Source organism: Chinchilla lanigera, unplaced genomic scaffold, assembly GCF_000276665.1.
Source record: "Chinchilla lanigera isolate Chin_1 unplaced genomic scaffold, ChiLan1.0 scaffold00012, whole genome shotgun sequence".
Taxonomy (NCBI): domain Eukaryota; kingdom Metazoa; phylum Chordata; class Mammalia; order Rodentia; family Chinchillidae; genus Chinchilla; species Chinchilla lanigera.
This window is the reverse complement of record NW_004955413.1, coordinates 21,641,366-21,658,776: the sequence shown is the minus strand read 5'-3', so window position 1 is coordinate 21,658,776 and position 17,411 is coordinate 21,641,366. Positions and strand designations below refer to the sequence as shown.

General features: G+C 38.0%; 1 protein-coding gene across 1 annotated transcript in view; it reads left to right on the top strand.

The window, feature by feature from the left end:
- Window positions 1-17,411, top strand: part of Itpr2 (inositol 1,4,5-trisphosphate receptor, type 2) — a gene marked incomplete in the record, with an annotated part of 429,938 nt that overhangs the window by 60,834 nt on the left and 351,693 nt on the right. The window contains 1 exon segment of the mRNA XM_013511399.1: window positions 17,059-17,174. Within this exon segment, the coding sequence (XP_013366853.1) occupies window positions 17,059-17,174 (116 nt within the window).

The following is a 17,411-nucleotide window of genomic DNA, read 5'->3' as shown; positions in this document are numbered from 1 at the left end:
TTCCTTTTGTAGTACTGGTCTTTGAACCTAACGTCTGTGTACTGAGCTGTATCCCCAGTCCTTTTCCTTTCTTTTCATTTTTTCTTTTTTTGAGTCAAAGTCTCACTAAATTGCTAAATAATTTCCCTGGCTGGGCTTGAACTTGTAATCCTCCTGCTTTAGCCTCCTGGAGTGCAGGGATGTTAGCCCTACGCCATCATTCCCAGCTGAGAGGTGTATTTTAAAAGTAAAACCTTCAGGGGTTATTTAATTTTGGACATGAGATTTAAGAGAGTCAGAGATGATCCTAGCATCTTTAGTGTAGGCAACTGGTTGAGTGAATTGGGTTCACTGAGCACATACTATGTGCTCATACAACTATTCTAGACATGATTCTGTGAGGCTCACATCTACTAATGCCTGATTCTCATCATGATGCTATGGATTAATTTTTTCTAAAAATCTGCTAAAATGCACATAATATTCAATAAATTGTACAATTTTAAGATGTAAACTTAAGTATGTCAGGTGTAAACCTGATAAGTTTATGTGCATGTGTGTATTTGTTCATGTAACCATCACCTTTATTCAAAGATATAGGACATTTCCAGCCCCACAGAGGGTCCTTTGTTAAAGGTAGCTACTATTTTTACTGTCATCACCATGGATTAGTTTTCAGGCTTCATGTAAGTGGAACCACAGCCTCTTTTTAAAATAAAGTTGTAATTGACATAAAATTCATATACGATAAAACTTACATTTTCAGGTATACAGTTCAGTGATTTTTTAGTGTTTTTGCAAGTGTGTGCAGCCATCATTACTCTCTAATTTTGGGACCTTTTCACAATTCTTGTCCCTGGTATCCACTGAGTATTTTTCATCTCTGTGGATTTGCCTGTGTTGAACATTTCATATGGAAGGAGCCACATGATATGTGTCCTTTTGTGACTGGCTTCTTTAATTCAGATAATGTTCTTAAGGTTTATCTATGTTGTAGCATGAATCAGGACATCATTTTTAAAGAAATGGTGAAGAGTATTCCAGTGGGTTTATATACCATGTTTTGTTTATCAGCTGATGGACCATTGGGTTGTTTCCTCTTTTTTGGTGTTTTGAATAGTTCTGCTATACACATGTGTAGGTTTTTGTGTGGACATAGGGAGCTTTTCGCTTCTCTTGGATGTCCACCTCGGAGTTAAAAATAGGCCTCTTCTACTGACTAGCTTTTTTGGTTCAGCATTATCTCTGTGTAATTCATTTATCTTGTTGCACATAGCAGTAGTTCATTCTTCCTTATTACTCCATTCTATAAACGTACCTCAGTATGGGTTCCATTCTATAAACATACCTCAGTTTACTTACCCATTCTCTCACTAATGGGCATTTAGGTTGTTTTGAGTTTCTGCCTGGGATGAATGACCCTGCTGTAACATGTTTTGCACATCTCCTGGTGGGCAAGCACTCATTTATCCCTAGGAGATGCGCAGAGGTGGAATTTCTGGCTCTTGTACCAGGTTCTCTATCTTTCCTTCTGCAACATTCCATCATGCTTGTTCACCTGGGTGCTGGCCATGCCCTTATCAGCCCCTGGAGCAGAGATGTGCTTTTTTACAGACCTGGTTCCAGAGTCTTTCTTCCTGCCTGGGCACACATTTAGGGTTGACTTTCTTCAGTTTCTCTAAAGCATTTTTTAGGAACCCTCTCCTGCTTTATATATCGCCTTTTCTGTTGCTTAACAAAGCAGAGTTTAGCTTTGTCTGCTGCAACTTCCTATGTTTGTGCAGCTACCTGCCCAAGAGCTTACAATGACTTAATGGCAATGTCCCCTTGCAGGAGTGCTTACTACAGGGCTGTGAGGGGCTGAGATTCCTTTAAGAATCTGATAAGCCTTTGCACCATTCCATACAAAAATGCATCTGTAAATGCAGACATACACACACACACACACACACACACACACACACACACACAGAGTTTTGTTATACTTCTAGGGGGTATGTGGACTCCATGAATCCCATTGCTTGTGGGTACAAGTTTCTAAGATTTAAGAATCCTTCTTGTAAAGGGGATCAGGAGGAGGAGGGAGGGTGTGTAAGGGAAGGTATTTGGGGAAAGGATGGAAACAAAATTATATTACGTGTGTGTATGAAAATACCATAATGAAACAATATTTTGTAAAATTAATGTACACTAATAAAATATATATAGTGAAAAAAATAGATTATAATCATTGCCATTTACTCAATAAATTTATCTACCTGAAAAATGCCAAAAGGAATTTTTATCTACTTTGTAATATCTTAAATTTTTGTTCACATATTTCTTCCTCTGACTTATTAAAATTTTCTGCCCCAAATTGCCACAGTCAACTGACATCAACATGTGGAAGGACAGTATATGCACAGACATGAATGACACATAGTACAGAATTTCACTTAGGAGGAATAAGTCCAAGAGATCTGTTGTTCAACATGGTTACTATAATTAGCAATGCCTTGTGTACTTGAAAATTGCTAAGATAATAGATTTTAAGTGTTATCCTGGTAAAAAGTGTATGAGGTAATAGGTATGTTAATGCATTTGATTGATCCATTCCACAATGTATACCTATATTACAATATCATGTACACCATAAATAAGCATGATTTTTATTTGTTAATTAGAAACAAAACAAAGCAAGCTTGGCTAATACAGAGGCCTTGACTTGGACCTAAATTATCCAAAGAGGTAAGAATTTTTGGCACTTAGAAAGAGGTAAGAATTGTTGTGGAGACCTCATTCTTTTCCAAGGACAGGCGTTTACAGGCTTTCAAAATCATAGCCTTCAGTACTGCTCTTACACGTTTAAACTAGAGATTAAAATGATTGCACTGCTGTTGGGCTGGACCCTCCCAGGCTGAGAGCATGCTGCCTTGGCCACCAGGCCAGCTGGTGTCCATGTGGGCTGTGTGTGCCCCAACCTTACTCTCCTCCCCTGTGAGCCTCCCCCACCTTCACCTGTGTTTCCTGTCTTGCTTCTTAAAAATTGGATGACTAGTTGGGTGCTAGTCAGTTACAGAGCTCCTTGGAAAAAAACGGGTGTGAAGTAAGTGATGTAGGTAATTAGACCTTTTCTAAATATGATGTTTAAAATAATTTAGTGACAGTGGTAACAAAAGTAGTTGCCGAGACTTGTTCTCACTCTCTGGTGCCTTTCCTGTAAGACAGAAAGAGAAGCCAGAATGTTAAAGACAGCATGTTTTATTTACAGTTTTTGAAACATCTGTATATGTGTACTTTTTTTTCTATAAAGAAAAAAATTTGGGCTTCGTTCAGGAAGAAGTATAACATTATTGCATCATTACAAGGCCTTAGTATATAGTTCATTGTAAAGTGTTTTTCCTGGAAAAATAAGAAGTTTTTGTTTTGAAATTTATTGCTTGAAAAGTTTTATAAAAGTAAAAAAAACACAGAGTCAAAATCATTTTTCCTTCTTTGCAATGCCCATTTCCTCTCCTCAGGGATAAGCACTGGTCATAGTTTTTCTCCTTGGAGTTTTAAATCAATGCCATAAAAGCATTGTGTAGATTTGTTTGTTTTTATAACACTGTGATCCCATTATAAAGTCTTGTGTAGCTTGCTTTCTTGTTTCACTTTGCAATGGATGTCAGACATCCTTGCACATATGTCTTGATTTACTTTCCTCTCTCCTTGTCTTTTTAAAGGCTTATTTCCTTGTAGTGACTAGTTTTTAGAGTAATGAGTTAGTATTTTAGTCTCTAAACAAGACCCATAAATTTTGTTTTAGAATTATGAACTCACAACGTATATGTTGTGTTTTAATCCAGTATGGCCCTTAATCTTGACTGCCAGATAGTCTCATCTTTGCTCTTGATGCTCTGATAACCCAAGATAGTCTCATATTTTGAAGTCTTTTTGACACGACCCCTTAGTCTTCATTGGCTTTCTCACTTTCAGATATAACAAGCCTGCCAGTCTATTCTTTTCTCCAAATTAAGATTAAGCTCTGGATTAAGCTTCAGTTTTATTTCATGCTGTGTTTAGGAAAATTTTCCTCACTAGGTTTAACCTGATTTACTGGCTGCACCCCTGGGTGTGTCTTGTGAGTCAATCATCAAATATTTTTGAAAGCTGCCATGTGTAGAAAAGTCATTTGATCGTGTGATGTAAGCAAACAAGTCACCCCAGCATTCCCTTTCCTGCATACCCAGCAACCACAACCAACATGACTAAAACAGACCCTCAGTATGTCTTTGAAGCTTATCTTTGATCTTAGGGAAGTTTATGAGAAGCCACCGATCCCTAGAAAAGTAAGCAGCTGAGGGCCAGATGTAAATGTGGCAATTTCTTTTTCCAGTTTTACTGTGCAATAATTTACACACCATCAAGTTCACTCATTTTAAGCACTTAGTTGAACAAATTTTGGTAAATGTATGTGGTGCAGTCAACACTATAATCACCCTTTTATCAATCCAAATGTTCCTTCATACCCTTTTGCAGTCAAAGTCATCCCCACCCCGGTTTCTGACTGATCCTCTTCTAGATGCTATAGTTTTTTGAAAAATTTTTAATTTGTGCATATTTGTAGTGTGTAATGATTACATGCATTGTTGGGAGTGGGTACATGTACTGGATGCTATAGTCTTGCCTGGCTTTAGAATTTCACGTAAATAACATGGTGTAATACATAGCCTTTTGTACCTGGCTTCTTTCACTCATTATAGTGTTTTTGAGACTTATCCCTGCTGTTGCATGGATCAGTAATTATTCCTGTTTTGGGCTGAGAGGTATTCCATTCTATGGATACAGCACTACCTTTGAAGTTGAGCATTTGGAGTGTTTCCCTTTTTGCTTGTATTATGAGTAACCCTGATGAACATTTGCATACAGGCTTTGTCTGGATGTGTTTTAATTCCCTTGGGTAGATACTTGGGAATAGTATTACTTGGTCATGTAAGTGTATTTTTAACTTTTTCAAGAGACTATCAGTAGGTTTTCCAAAATAGCTGAACCATTTTGTATTCATACTGACAAGTGTATGAGAGTTCATTATTTCACATCCTCAAAACACATGGCTTTGCCAGTCTTCTATTTTAAGCTTATTGAGGATGTAATGTAACAGTTGTGGTTTCAGTTGCATTTCTAACGGCCAGTGATATCGAGTATCTTTTTACATGCGTTTTGCCCTTCTACAGGTCAGTTTTTGTTGTTGTTTGTTTCCCATTTTGTTCTTTGTGAAATAGCTGTTCAAATCGTACTGGATTGTATGTCTTCTTTCACTGAACTGTAAGAGTACTTTATATATGGTGTATACAAGTCCTCTGTTAGATGTATGTTTGCCTTCAAAGCTGACTTTAAATTGAGTTTTGGTAAGAAATGTATAAAGCATTTATGTTCTTGTTTGAAATACAAAAGGTTATAACTCTATCCAAAGAAAAGAATGGCACAATTTTTAGAAAAAGTTTATGATCATAAAAGGGAGAGAAAGAAAAGAGAAAGTTCAGAGAAGAAATAAAGGAAATACTAGGGGCAGAGTGAACTAAGAGCTTGTAAAAACAAATAAAATGTTTCAGAAAAAAGAGAAAAAGAGATAAAACCACAAATAAATGTGTAATGAGAGACAACCTAAGAAATTAAAGAAGGGAACAACAAACAAGTTTAAAGCTAGAGAGAAAAAGAAGACCGGATATGAAAGGAGAAGCAAAAATGGAAGGAGACAAAAATGACACCCTGGGTTCTCTTGTTTCTTGTATCCTCTCTATGGCGTAGCTACAGTGTTAGCTCATCTCTCCATTGCTGACTTCTCATGTCCAGACTCCGTCCTTTTCTCCCGCGTTTCAGTTCTTCAATATTCTACTCCTCTGTCATTCACGTCTTTCGTGTGTAACGCACGGACTCTGAAGTTACTTGGTTGGGTTTGAATCCTAGCTCTGTGACCCTGGACAGAGCCAAATCTTTAGCTTTCTGATCTGTAACATGGGAATGATACTAATATCTGTCTCAAAATTTTCTATGGAGACTAAAGAATGTATATAAAGCTTTTACTGTGCTGGATGCCTAGCACTTGGTCATCAAATATTATAGAAGCTGTTATCATGTGTGGGTTTTCATTTGAGAATACCTTACCCCACTAAAATACTTAAATGGCAAAATATGACAAGGCTTATGCTTCTGAAATGCCAAGATATAAATACAACTGTATTTGTTCATCTGGAGTATAAAGTTGGAAGTAATAATAATGAATATTTACATAGTGCATGAATTGTGAGGTTTAACATGACTGACAGATGTTTAGTAGTAAAACCTTGAGGGGCCAGGGCTGGAATTTCCTGGTTTATTGAATGCTGAGATATTGAATAAAATCACAGTTTGATAAATACAGCTGAAGCAGGTGAGAGGCCTGGGCTTTTTATGTAAATCCAGGGCATGAACTCTATTTCTTTTGTGCCAGTCACATCTTCCACAACTCCCACGGGAAAATAGAAGGTAGTATCTGAAGAGGACCTCTTTCTTGATGGGAGATCCCCTCTCACCGTTCTGGATCTGCCTCTGCTTTAACACAGTGAATGAAAGTTTGCTTGCCTGGGAGTAATTTTATTGTTTGGATTTTTTGCAGTTGTTGGCAAGTTCTCCCTTACGTTGAGGTAAAATTTGCTTTGATCTTGGATCAATATAAGAGAAAAATAGTTCCCTCTTTTTTTTTAACCTGTAGCTCTTCAGCTGTAGGAAGTGAGATTATCTAACTCTTTGTTTTCTCTCTGTGATGCAAAAATTTCTAGTTCCTGCTATTCTATTCTTCCAGCAAAAAGGCTTTTATATTTTACTTGCTCTCTGGTTTGTTTAACTGTGGATAGAGGCTAATTTGTTAGGATGTCTCCTAAAATATGGTACCTACAATTGGTCCCCGTAATCTGGCGTGTTCTTCTTCTGGTTGATGTTCTATTCTTCTCTCCAGTGACTCCAGTACCTGCACCAGCTTTTCAGCTGTTACCACATAGTGTTCGTGTATTATGTTTACAGTGATCATATACTTACTGTCCAAATCAGGACACACTGAGATTGAAAGAGGAGTGCTTAATAAATAAGCTCAAGCATCAGTCCTAAGCCAGAAGTGTCTTGGATACACAGCCCTGTATGGTCACCATATCAATCAGTTGTCTGTTCTTGTAACAAAATACCTGAGGGTGGGTGTTACAAAGAAAAGAGATTTACTTAGTTTGTAGTTTTGAAACTTTAACAGCATGTTGCCAACATCTGCTAAGCTCTGCTGAAGGCCCCTTTGGCTGTGAGAACATATGCAGAAGAGGGAGATGGTATGGTGAGGCAGAAGCCCAGGGAATGGGGAAAAGGACATTTTGGTCTTTTTTAGGAATCCTCTTCTGAGAACTAACCAGGGTCCCATGAGAACTACTTTTGTCCCTTCCCAGGACAGCATCTTGAATGACATAATTAACTACCACTGAAGCCCACTACTAAATGCCTACACTTGTAGCATGGCCACACTGGGGGCCAAGCTCACAACACGTGAGCCTTTGGGGGACAAACCTCATTCAGACCATAAAACAGTCACCCTAATTATGTTAGGTTAACCTCAAACCTAAGCTCTAGGTTTTAAAAACCTTTAAAAAGTATTAATTGTTAATAGCCCTGGTGTTCCTCTCTACCATGTTCTTACATAGTTGGTTTTTTTCCTAAACATCCTATTTATGCTTGTATGAAGAACCATTGTGTTGAGGTTTATCCTGTGGAGATTAACTGCAATCTGTCAAATTCTCTATTCTCCTGTCTCCATCGTCTGAAAGTTCGATAAACAACCTTCTTGTATATCTTTCTTATTATTGTTAATCTACAAGGTGCCTCTCCCAGATTCTCAGTACCAGTCTATCTCATCCTCATGGATCTTGCAGGCCTCAGGGGTAAGCCAAGCACAAACACCCGAGGGTGTTCCCTTTGCAGGTATTTCTATTTAAATACAAGACAAGAAAGGCGGTAAAAGCTTTCCGACCAGAAAGAATAGGTATTCTGTGGTTGTTTCTTGGGTAACTTGGTGGGAGTTTCCTTTTGAAAACAGGTTCTGAGCATCTTCCATTATACCAAGTAGTAGGTGCTGAATGTAGAGTTACACGTGAACATGAAGACTAATGAACACCACCAGGTGATAGATCCAGCAGGAAAAGTTGAGTTGGGCATAGTGGTAGTAAAAAAAAATTTTTTTTTTCTAAAAAAGACATCTTCCCTTTCCATCAAAATTGCCTATATACAGATTTGACAGGGCAGTGTACTAAAAACAGAGTTTTTATAAATTTCGAAGATTATTCATGTAGCAGAGTTCCTTTGGTGTTAGTATCCTCTTCTCTTGACCACAAGACTTACACATTTATATTTGCTTTTTTATTCATATTAACTTAAAGTTCACTTAACCTTAACTCATGTACATGTGTCATCCTCTAGAAGAGTGAATTCTAAACATTTCTTATTGCAACTCTCAGAAAGAAATATATTTTACAGTATAATCCAGCATGCATGGGTATAATCAAAAGTTTCTTGAAAGCATGCTTATGCTTTGCAGTTTTCATTTCCTTCACCTCCTTTCTTATTTTTCTTTTTCTTTCCTATTCCATTCAGTTTCTTTCCATTCCGGAGGACTCATTGGGACCAAATAAGTTGATTTCAAGTCTGGTGTGCACAGTTGTAAAACTTTGCTACTCTTGCTGCCTATTGACTGCTAAATTATCTGTAGCTACTTGGTGGTAACAGTAATCAATAGAAAGGTAGACTCATTTGGTCATGAATCAATAATAACAGTAGAGAAAGGACTCCATGATCTTGTTCCTGTGCGTAAATTTCTGCTCACAAACTGATTTAGTTCTCCCTTATGAGAACAGTGATTAATTCAGCACTGGGACAGAGAGCAGCAAGCAATTCTTCAAATATCTCTGTTGCATAACTATGACTTGGCATAAACCCTCCATGTTAGACTTTTTAAATTTAAAAATTTAAAGCAAGAGTTATTACTCCCATGCTAAAAAGTTGGTGGGTATCTATGAAGAGGCAAGCCTACTTCTATAAAATTAATTTACCTGTATTGATCACTGTCTTGGTTACTTTTCTCTCGTTGCTGGGACAAAATACCTGACGCCCAAAATTAAGGAAGGAAAGGTTTATTTCACTTACAGTTTGTGGAGGTTTCAGTCCGTACTTGGCAGATAATAAGGCAGAGTGGCACATGGCAGAGGGCTACAGCTCATGTCGGCAGAACACAGCAAAAGCAAAAAGCACACACAAGGGAGGAAATGGCCCGAAGCACCCTCTTTCTCTCCCTTACATATGCAAACTATCCACCCCAGGGCAGGTGTCGCTCTCACACCCATAATCAATCAAACTCCAAAAGCCTGCCCCAAGGCCACATGAGGCTTGGGGGGGGGGACACCCAGACACAAACCATAACAATAACTTAATTGTTCATCCATCAGAAAGTACCACTTTCCAAGTAGTGAGCTGGAGGCCATAAAATTTCCTAAGTACTTTTGCTTGCTTTTGCACACTTCAGTCTTGTTAATGGGTACAGATGTTGAGACAGTTTCTCTCTCAAATACTTTTGGGGCCTTGTAAGAGATTTCAGCATATCTCAGAATTTAAAATCAAGAAGTAGTTCAAGTCATATTATATTTTATTTATCATGTCATGTTTTATTTTCAGTGAATGTATTTATGGATTTATTTTCAAAGTTTTGATTTTATAAATGTAAAGTATCATATAGAATTACAAAGATACACTTTGGAAATATATTGATCTGGAATAAGTCTGAAAAACTTGTTATGAGACCTAAAGATTGATCTCTAAACCAGTCTAAATTTCACTGTCCACATTTATAACACTAATACCTCAAAGGTTTTGTAGAAGAATTAAATGATGTATATAAGTGTATATTTTATATATAGCAAGTAGTCTATGTATATAAGAAATGTTACATGTATATAGTATGAGTTATATATAAAACACACCTTGGCATATGGAGATATCATAGAAATATATATACTTATACATAAATACATAGTATATAAAAGATACACATACATATACATATATACACATACATATTATGTGTGTGTCTGTATGTATAAATTCACTTTCTCTTTGGCATTTTGTAATGAGATTTACACACTTGCATTATAATCTCTGAATCAGTTTGCTTATTATACTTTTTGATTAACAATTTGAATACAGCATACTGAGAATGAGCATATTAATTGAAAAATTATAATTATGATTTTTTGAAAAAAAATTCCAGTTATGTCTACTGTAATGGTTTGCTTAATGCTGAAATTAAAACCTTGATAACAATGTAAATTACACTAAATGGATTTCAATTTTATTTGTCTTCACTGCACCAATAGAAGCCAAAGACAAAGTTTTATTGTTCTTCAGTGTTTACTTATTAATGCTTGAATTGGGGTAATTAATCTCTTTGAGACTAAGATATTGTAATATTCTTATTGATGTTTTATTATCTATTTAATTATATATATGCATGTAACAAGTAATTATATATATGCATGTAACAAGAAAGCCATTTATTGTGTTCTTCCGAAATACAATAGCTAGTGCATTTATGTAGTTTATCTTCATAATATTTCTCTAGAAGCTATGTTTCATTGTAGGATGAGAACCAAGGCATTTCTTATTGTCTGGCCTCTGTGTTTTCCACTATCTATTCTTGTCAAATATATTAGTAAGTGTTTTAACAGTGCCTCAAGGTTTAAACCTTGAGTTGACCAGTTATTTTGTGGGAAAGAGGTTATTGTTGGTGTTTGGTGTTAAAAAGGGTGCTTTTTGAGGCGATCCTGTTGTGATAATCGAAGGAAAGTTGAAGCAGAACAGTTAGAAGTTGCAGAAGGGGACCACTCAGCTGCTGGGTAGAGGCTGCATGAGATTTCTTCAGTGTGCTTGGGGTGCAAATGTAGAGTTATGAGCAGCATTTAGCCTGAGATAGATTTTGCTTCAGTATGAGAAGCCCGCATCCAAATGGTGCCTTTGAAGAAAAGCAGCATGTTGAATTGGGTTCAGAGGCCCTAGGTTCAAATCCTAGCTCATTTCCTTACCAACTTTGTGACTTTTGAAAAGTCTCTGTTTTTCCTGTGAAATGGAGATAAAAGCTCTACCTAACTCTCAGGTGTGTTTTGGAGCAGAAATGATTTTTATTGTTGTTATGGAGTACTTTTATAAAGTGTGTATGGTAGTCAACTGCATTGTGCAAACCAAGGGTGGTGTTAATGTTTTCTGCCAAAAGTCAATGCCATAGGTTGGGCCTTGAATGTCCTCCAGAGCCCCATGTGATGGATGCTTGGTGTCCAGTCTGTAGTGCTATTGTACTGGGAGATGGTGGAGCCATAAGGAGGCAGGGCCTTGTGGGGTTGTACCCTCAAAGGGGATATGGGTTCTCTCAGTCCTTCCTGTCTTTCTCCTGTCTTTGTATCTCTCTCTTCCCTTTGAGATGATCAGTCTCCTCCACCATGATGTACTGTATCACCACAACCCCAAGGAGTCAAGTGACCATGGATTGAAACCTCTGGAAGTATAAGCCAAAATAAACCTTTTTCCTAATTACATTGATTATCTCAGATATTTTGTCACAGTAAGAGAAAGCTGACTAACACAGACAGTCTTTTGTCAGGGCATTCAAGCTTCCTATATGTGGTTGAAATTGTTCATATGTGTCATTAATTCTCATCTAGAGATTTCATCATAAAGGGCCAGGCAACTCACTCTGAGCTTTTTCTTTTCTTCTTCTTCATCTCAAAGAAGGGAAAGGTTGGATTTTATCCGAGGCCTCTTCAAATGCTAACATTTTAGTGTTCTGTAAGCTTGTAACTATAAAAGAGCATTTAACTTCCTCTTCAGTTGTAAAATAGCTGACTTTCAGCCAAAGGAAGTTATATTGCAATCTTCATGTTTGCCAACTCATATGTTGTGATTAATTTTAATGTTTGCTGACACATGCCGTAAATTTTCCATGGCCTTTGTAGCATTCTAAAGCACATTTTCTTCCTCAGATTCTCTCTTTTAGGCCAGGTAAAGGAGGTAGATGTTTGGCTTGAAATTTCCACGCTCAAACAAAGCAAAACACACCAGTTTTAAAGACTGCTAAACAGAAAGCTCTTTGTACAAACACTGTATTTCATCATGCATTTCTTAGAGCAAATAAAAACAAAAACAGAGCTACAGTTGATAGTTTTGGCTAATGAGTGCACACCACTTCTGTCATCAACTGTGAATTCTGATTACTAGTGTGTAGTGGCCTTGTCTGCCTGACGCTTACCCTAGGGAGAATTTTCTTACCGCTCTCCGTTTATCACTGGGCAGGTCTTAGCTTGCTCTTTGTCACAGAGTGCATTGTCGCCATGGAACTCTGCTGCATCCTCTGATATTACAAAGAGAAAAAGAAAAGTCTTAGAGCCTCTTTCTCCCCACCTTCCTCCACGTGGAAGTAATAAAGTCCTTGGCAGCCATGTTTCCTTTATCAGTGTGGGGTAATTTTACAAGTGACCATGAAAGAGCCATTTGTTGAATGTCTGCCTTGTGACAGGTGCTTGCTGATGGTTTGATATGCTTTGCCTCGTTTAAATCTGAAGCCATCTTTAGGAGGTGGGAGAAATGAAAAAACAGGCTTGCTTTCCACTATTACTAAAGGAAAGCTGCTGGCAAAGATGTGACTTGAGCTTTATATACAATAGCTTTGATTTAGTACCAAAATTAGTTACGGAGGAGGGGCAGAACTGCCTCAGACACAAATATTTTAGCAGTACATTTTGAAATTACTTAGATGGGTATTGAAAGTGAAGTGGAGATGGGTTTCCTGCCAGATTTGTGTGGAATCAAGGGGGGAGGTTAGTCTTTTGACTCACAGTGGTACATGATAAGTTACACTATGTGAAGATCTTTTGTTGTTCTTCCTTTCATCTGTATTTGAAACCAGGCTACAGTGAATACTTCCAGCTTAGCTTTCTTCCATGATTGTTAAAAAATTTCTGATTTTAAGCCATTGTTCTTATAATATCACTTGACTGAACATAGCATATCTCCTTGGATTCCTGACGATTCTTGAACTTTTGTATTTCTGCAAAACTGTTGGCCTCGGGTCTGAAGGTTAAATTCAAATTACTTCTTTCTACTTGTGCTGTTGGTGCTTCTTCTAGAGACTGAGAAAGACTTTTTTTTTTGCCCTGGTACTGGGGATCGAACTCATGACCTTCCGCTTGCCAGGCAGGGATTTACGCCACTGAGCTATATCCCCAGCCTCGTTTTTTTCTGTTTTGGTCTTTTTGAGACAAGGTCTCACTATGCAGTTTAGGCTGGACTTGAGCTCACTTTGTAGTCCAGGCTGGTTTCTAACTTGCAACAATCCTCCTGCCTCAGCCTCCCGAGTACTGGGATTATAGCCTTGCGCCACCATGCTGGCTTTGAGACAGGCTTTTCTTTCCTTTCTCTTTTTAAAATTCCTTTTGTCTTGGAATGCTGAAAACTTTGTTACCCAATGAAAATGTGGCACTGAGGTGCTTCCTAACCGGAGATATCCCTAACAAAAAGAAAATGCATATCTACCACTCTAATTCAAGGAGTACTAGAGAGAAGGGTGTGGAGGGTGGAGGACACCTGGCAGCCTGGAAGTAGGTGAGTTCCCTCATGCAGGCAAAAGGCGGGGTTGGTAAAGCCTCCACCCAGACTAAGCCCAGTGATGGTCCTGCATATTTCAGATCTATTTCAGGTAATAGAGAGTGTATATTCTGCTCACCACCATTTGGTTTCAGAATTTTACACAAAACCCCCTGTGGCATTTTATACCTAGGAAGGGAGTGCCTTATCCTTAATGGCCCCCCTTTTGTATGGGCTCAGGTTTAATCCCAGCACCCCACATTTTGTTGCTCCATGCTGGGAGCCCTAGAAGGGTTTAGTCATCTCTTCATCTTAACAAGGTTATTACCGAAAGAATGAGGCAATATTAATAATAATGCTCCACATTTATAATAGGGCTTCAAAGTTCACAGGGAACTTTCACACAGATTATCTTTCTGTGCGTCTCAGCAGCACTACGAGTTAGGTGGGGCAGGTATTATTAACACTTTTATTACGCACTAAATTTAGAATTGGACCAAATACGTGACCAGCTGGAGATAAGTAGATTTTTAAAAAATGTGTTCTAAATGAGGCAGAAAGAGAAAATTAAACACACATATACCCCCTCCCAAAAGCCTGTGTTTGCCTAACATTCCTTCCTGTTATATCAAACAGTTCTGCAGTTTTGATTCCCACATAGAAGGAGATCGGTCATTTACTGTAATATGAACTGAGATGTCTCCCGTGCAAGATTGCCGAAGGAGCTTTTGCAATCCAGCGCTCTGTATCCCAAGCTTAGTGGGAGGAAGCTTGGTCATCTGGTCAACCTGTTTACCCCCCTCCCTCACCTTTTCCTGGCCCCACATCTACTAGGTTATTAGTCTGTTGGGTCTGCTACTTTTCTTACTCTGTGGTTTCCTTAAAGCTGCTGTCCAGCCTCAGCTCACATGCCCAGTGGCTCCCCTCACACTGCCAATGGGCTTTTGTGTTGGTTTTCTTGCCCCGTATTCCTGCCATCTTTCATATGCTGTGAGGGCTTAAGACTCACCCCTAAGAGTTTAAGTAACACTTTCCATGGGATGTTGTTCATACTAGTACATAAGGCTGCAGGTCCTGACCTCACGCTATCACTCCACTTTCATTTCATAGCCCAGGTGCTAGTTTTCTTGCAGTCATCGGTTCCTAGCGTTCTTCTGTGCCTTTGTATTGCTGTTGGCTCTGTTTGGAATGCCCTTCCCTCTGCACTTGGATCTCCTTAGTCATGTGCTGAATTACTATTGGCTCTTTAAAAATGGGCTGTGTCCTCTCTTTTCTTCTCCTTTCGGAAGGCTTCTGTGGCCTCCCTTCCTGGTAAACTAGGCTACATTCTTCTTTGGAACCACAGCTCCTTCTTCAGAGTTCCACTGTGAAACTCCAAGTAGACTGAGCTTTCTGGGAGCCAGGTTTGAGTCCCAAAGCCTGGCGGCAAAGGTCATATTTCCTTAAGGATGATTACAGTAAACAGAGGTCATGGGTTGGCCAAATGTTTGGCTTCACTTCACAGTGACCCCGGCCACATGATCAGAAGTGTTTGGCTATGACACAGTTGGTTTACTCAGCTACCCAAATATACCTACCACTCATTAGCAGTGCTACTGGTGTGCTTTGGAAGCAATAAAAATATTTTCTCTGTCAAAAGACTCTTTTTTAATGACCCTAATCAGGAATCTATAGTAGTGGACATACATTTTCTCTTTTTCTTTTCATACACTAATAAATTCAGAGGTATAGGCTGCAGATTACAGAGTGCAGTTCTGCTTGAACATGGATATGTATTTTTGCTACATGAAAATAACGTGGTGTTTTGTCACTTGCCTGATACTGGATAGTCAAAATAACCTTGGGTTACATCAGGAGCACTCTTTAGGCAATGTTTGTGAACAACCTTTATGTTTGTGCTTCTACGTCTTTGTATAATTTGTTGTAGTTGTTAACACACAGTAAATGATTGCTAGGGCCTATGAGATACACTGCAAAGGAAATCAGTTTTGAGGTGTTTGCTTTTGGTTTACACATGTGTGTGCTTGGTGGCAGTTACTATATCATATTGTAATTGCGATGGTGTCTCAGTCTACTTTTAGCAGTTCACAGCATGTGTTTTCTGCCACCTTTAACATCTTTACTTATCTGTGTTAGAATTTTTAAGATAGATATGAAGACTTAGTTTTCTATAGCCTTGTGTGAAGGTGGAGGGAGAGCCAAGCAACAGAATTGGTGTTCATAATTACAAGGCATAGAAAAAAGTCAGTTCTTTTTCTTTTCTTTTTTTTTTCTAAATTCTTTAAATATTCTAGTCACATTTCTTGACCACTTACACCATTACAATAGTCAATACTGGGGTTACGTGGATATTTGAGTTGACTGAATTTTCTTTTTGTGGTAACATATCTGAAGAATGAGAATGATTTCAAATATTAACACATTAATCGGCCAGGTGTGGAGGCTCACACCTGTAATCCCAGCACTCAGGAAGCTGAGGCAGGAGGATCGTTGCGAATTCGAGACCAGCCTAGGCTACAAAGTGAGCTCAAGGCCAGCCTTAACTGCATAGCCAGATGCAGTCTCAAAAAGAGAAAAAAACCTCTCCAAAACCCCTTAAATTTGTTATATGGATTTATATACTTTTTTGAGAGAAAAAGTAAAACTAATATCTGGATTTTCTATATCACTACCTCTTCATTATAGAGTCTTGAAAATTGATTTTACTGCAGATTGAAATCCATTCCACAAGTATGTAAAATCATTAACATATGACAGTTAAGGTGTTCATTTTTCCTCATTAAAATATATATATATATATATATATTGCTTTTTGATTAACAGAGATCACTGACTATGGTTATTTCCTATTTTGATATTTATGAGTAGAATCAGGAGTATAACACTGGTAGCTTTCTTTTTCCATTATAACATACTCTTTCTCAGATTCCCATGCCATATTCACTCCAGTTATTTGGAAACTTGAGGAATGGATGATTATAATGATCAGCTGTGATCGTTTCTACTTTCTGTGTCACTTTAGTTGTCAAAGTTACATACCACAAAAAAAGCATTAATTGGACAAGGTCAAATAAGGCACTTATTTCATTTTATTTACTTTCTAAGGCCAAGTCCCCCCGTTATAATTAAGAAATGCTTTGTAACATAACAATTACATTAATTTGCTTTCTTTACCAAAAACATTGGCTAAGGTATTCTTAAAAATAACCAATGAACAAGAGATTATTTTAGTGATAATTTATTATAACGAAGTATTTGAAAAGGATGTCATAGAGGGAATTTAAGGGTTGGCGCGAGGATGGGCTGTATGACCTTTTCATGTTCTTTATACTCAACAAATCCCAGGGTTCCAAAATAGGCTGTAAGGATAGCTAAGAAATGCTAGTAACCTTAGTTACAATGTCTGTGTTTGTTGGTTTGTCGTAGACTGCCTTTTCAAGGTGTGTCCTATGAATCGATATTCTGCCCAGAAGCAATATTGGAAAGCGAAGCAAGCCAAACAAGGAAACCACACAGAGGCTGCCTTGCTGAAGAAACTACAGGTACGAGCCAGACTGCATTTGTCTTGTTTAAGCTGGACGAGAAACAGCAATAACAAAAGATGTTCTCGTTATTTCCCACTTCTCAGCTTTGTAATCTCACCCAGTACACAGAGATTTCAGGTGGATGTAACAATACATTGAAAAGTAGAGCGTTTTAAGTTTTAGGGTGTGCCTGCCTTATTTCCTGGAGTGTAGATAGCACATTCCTACTGCTTTTTTTTCTTTTTAGGGTGTGCC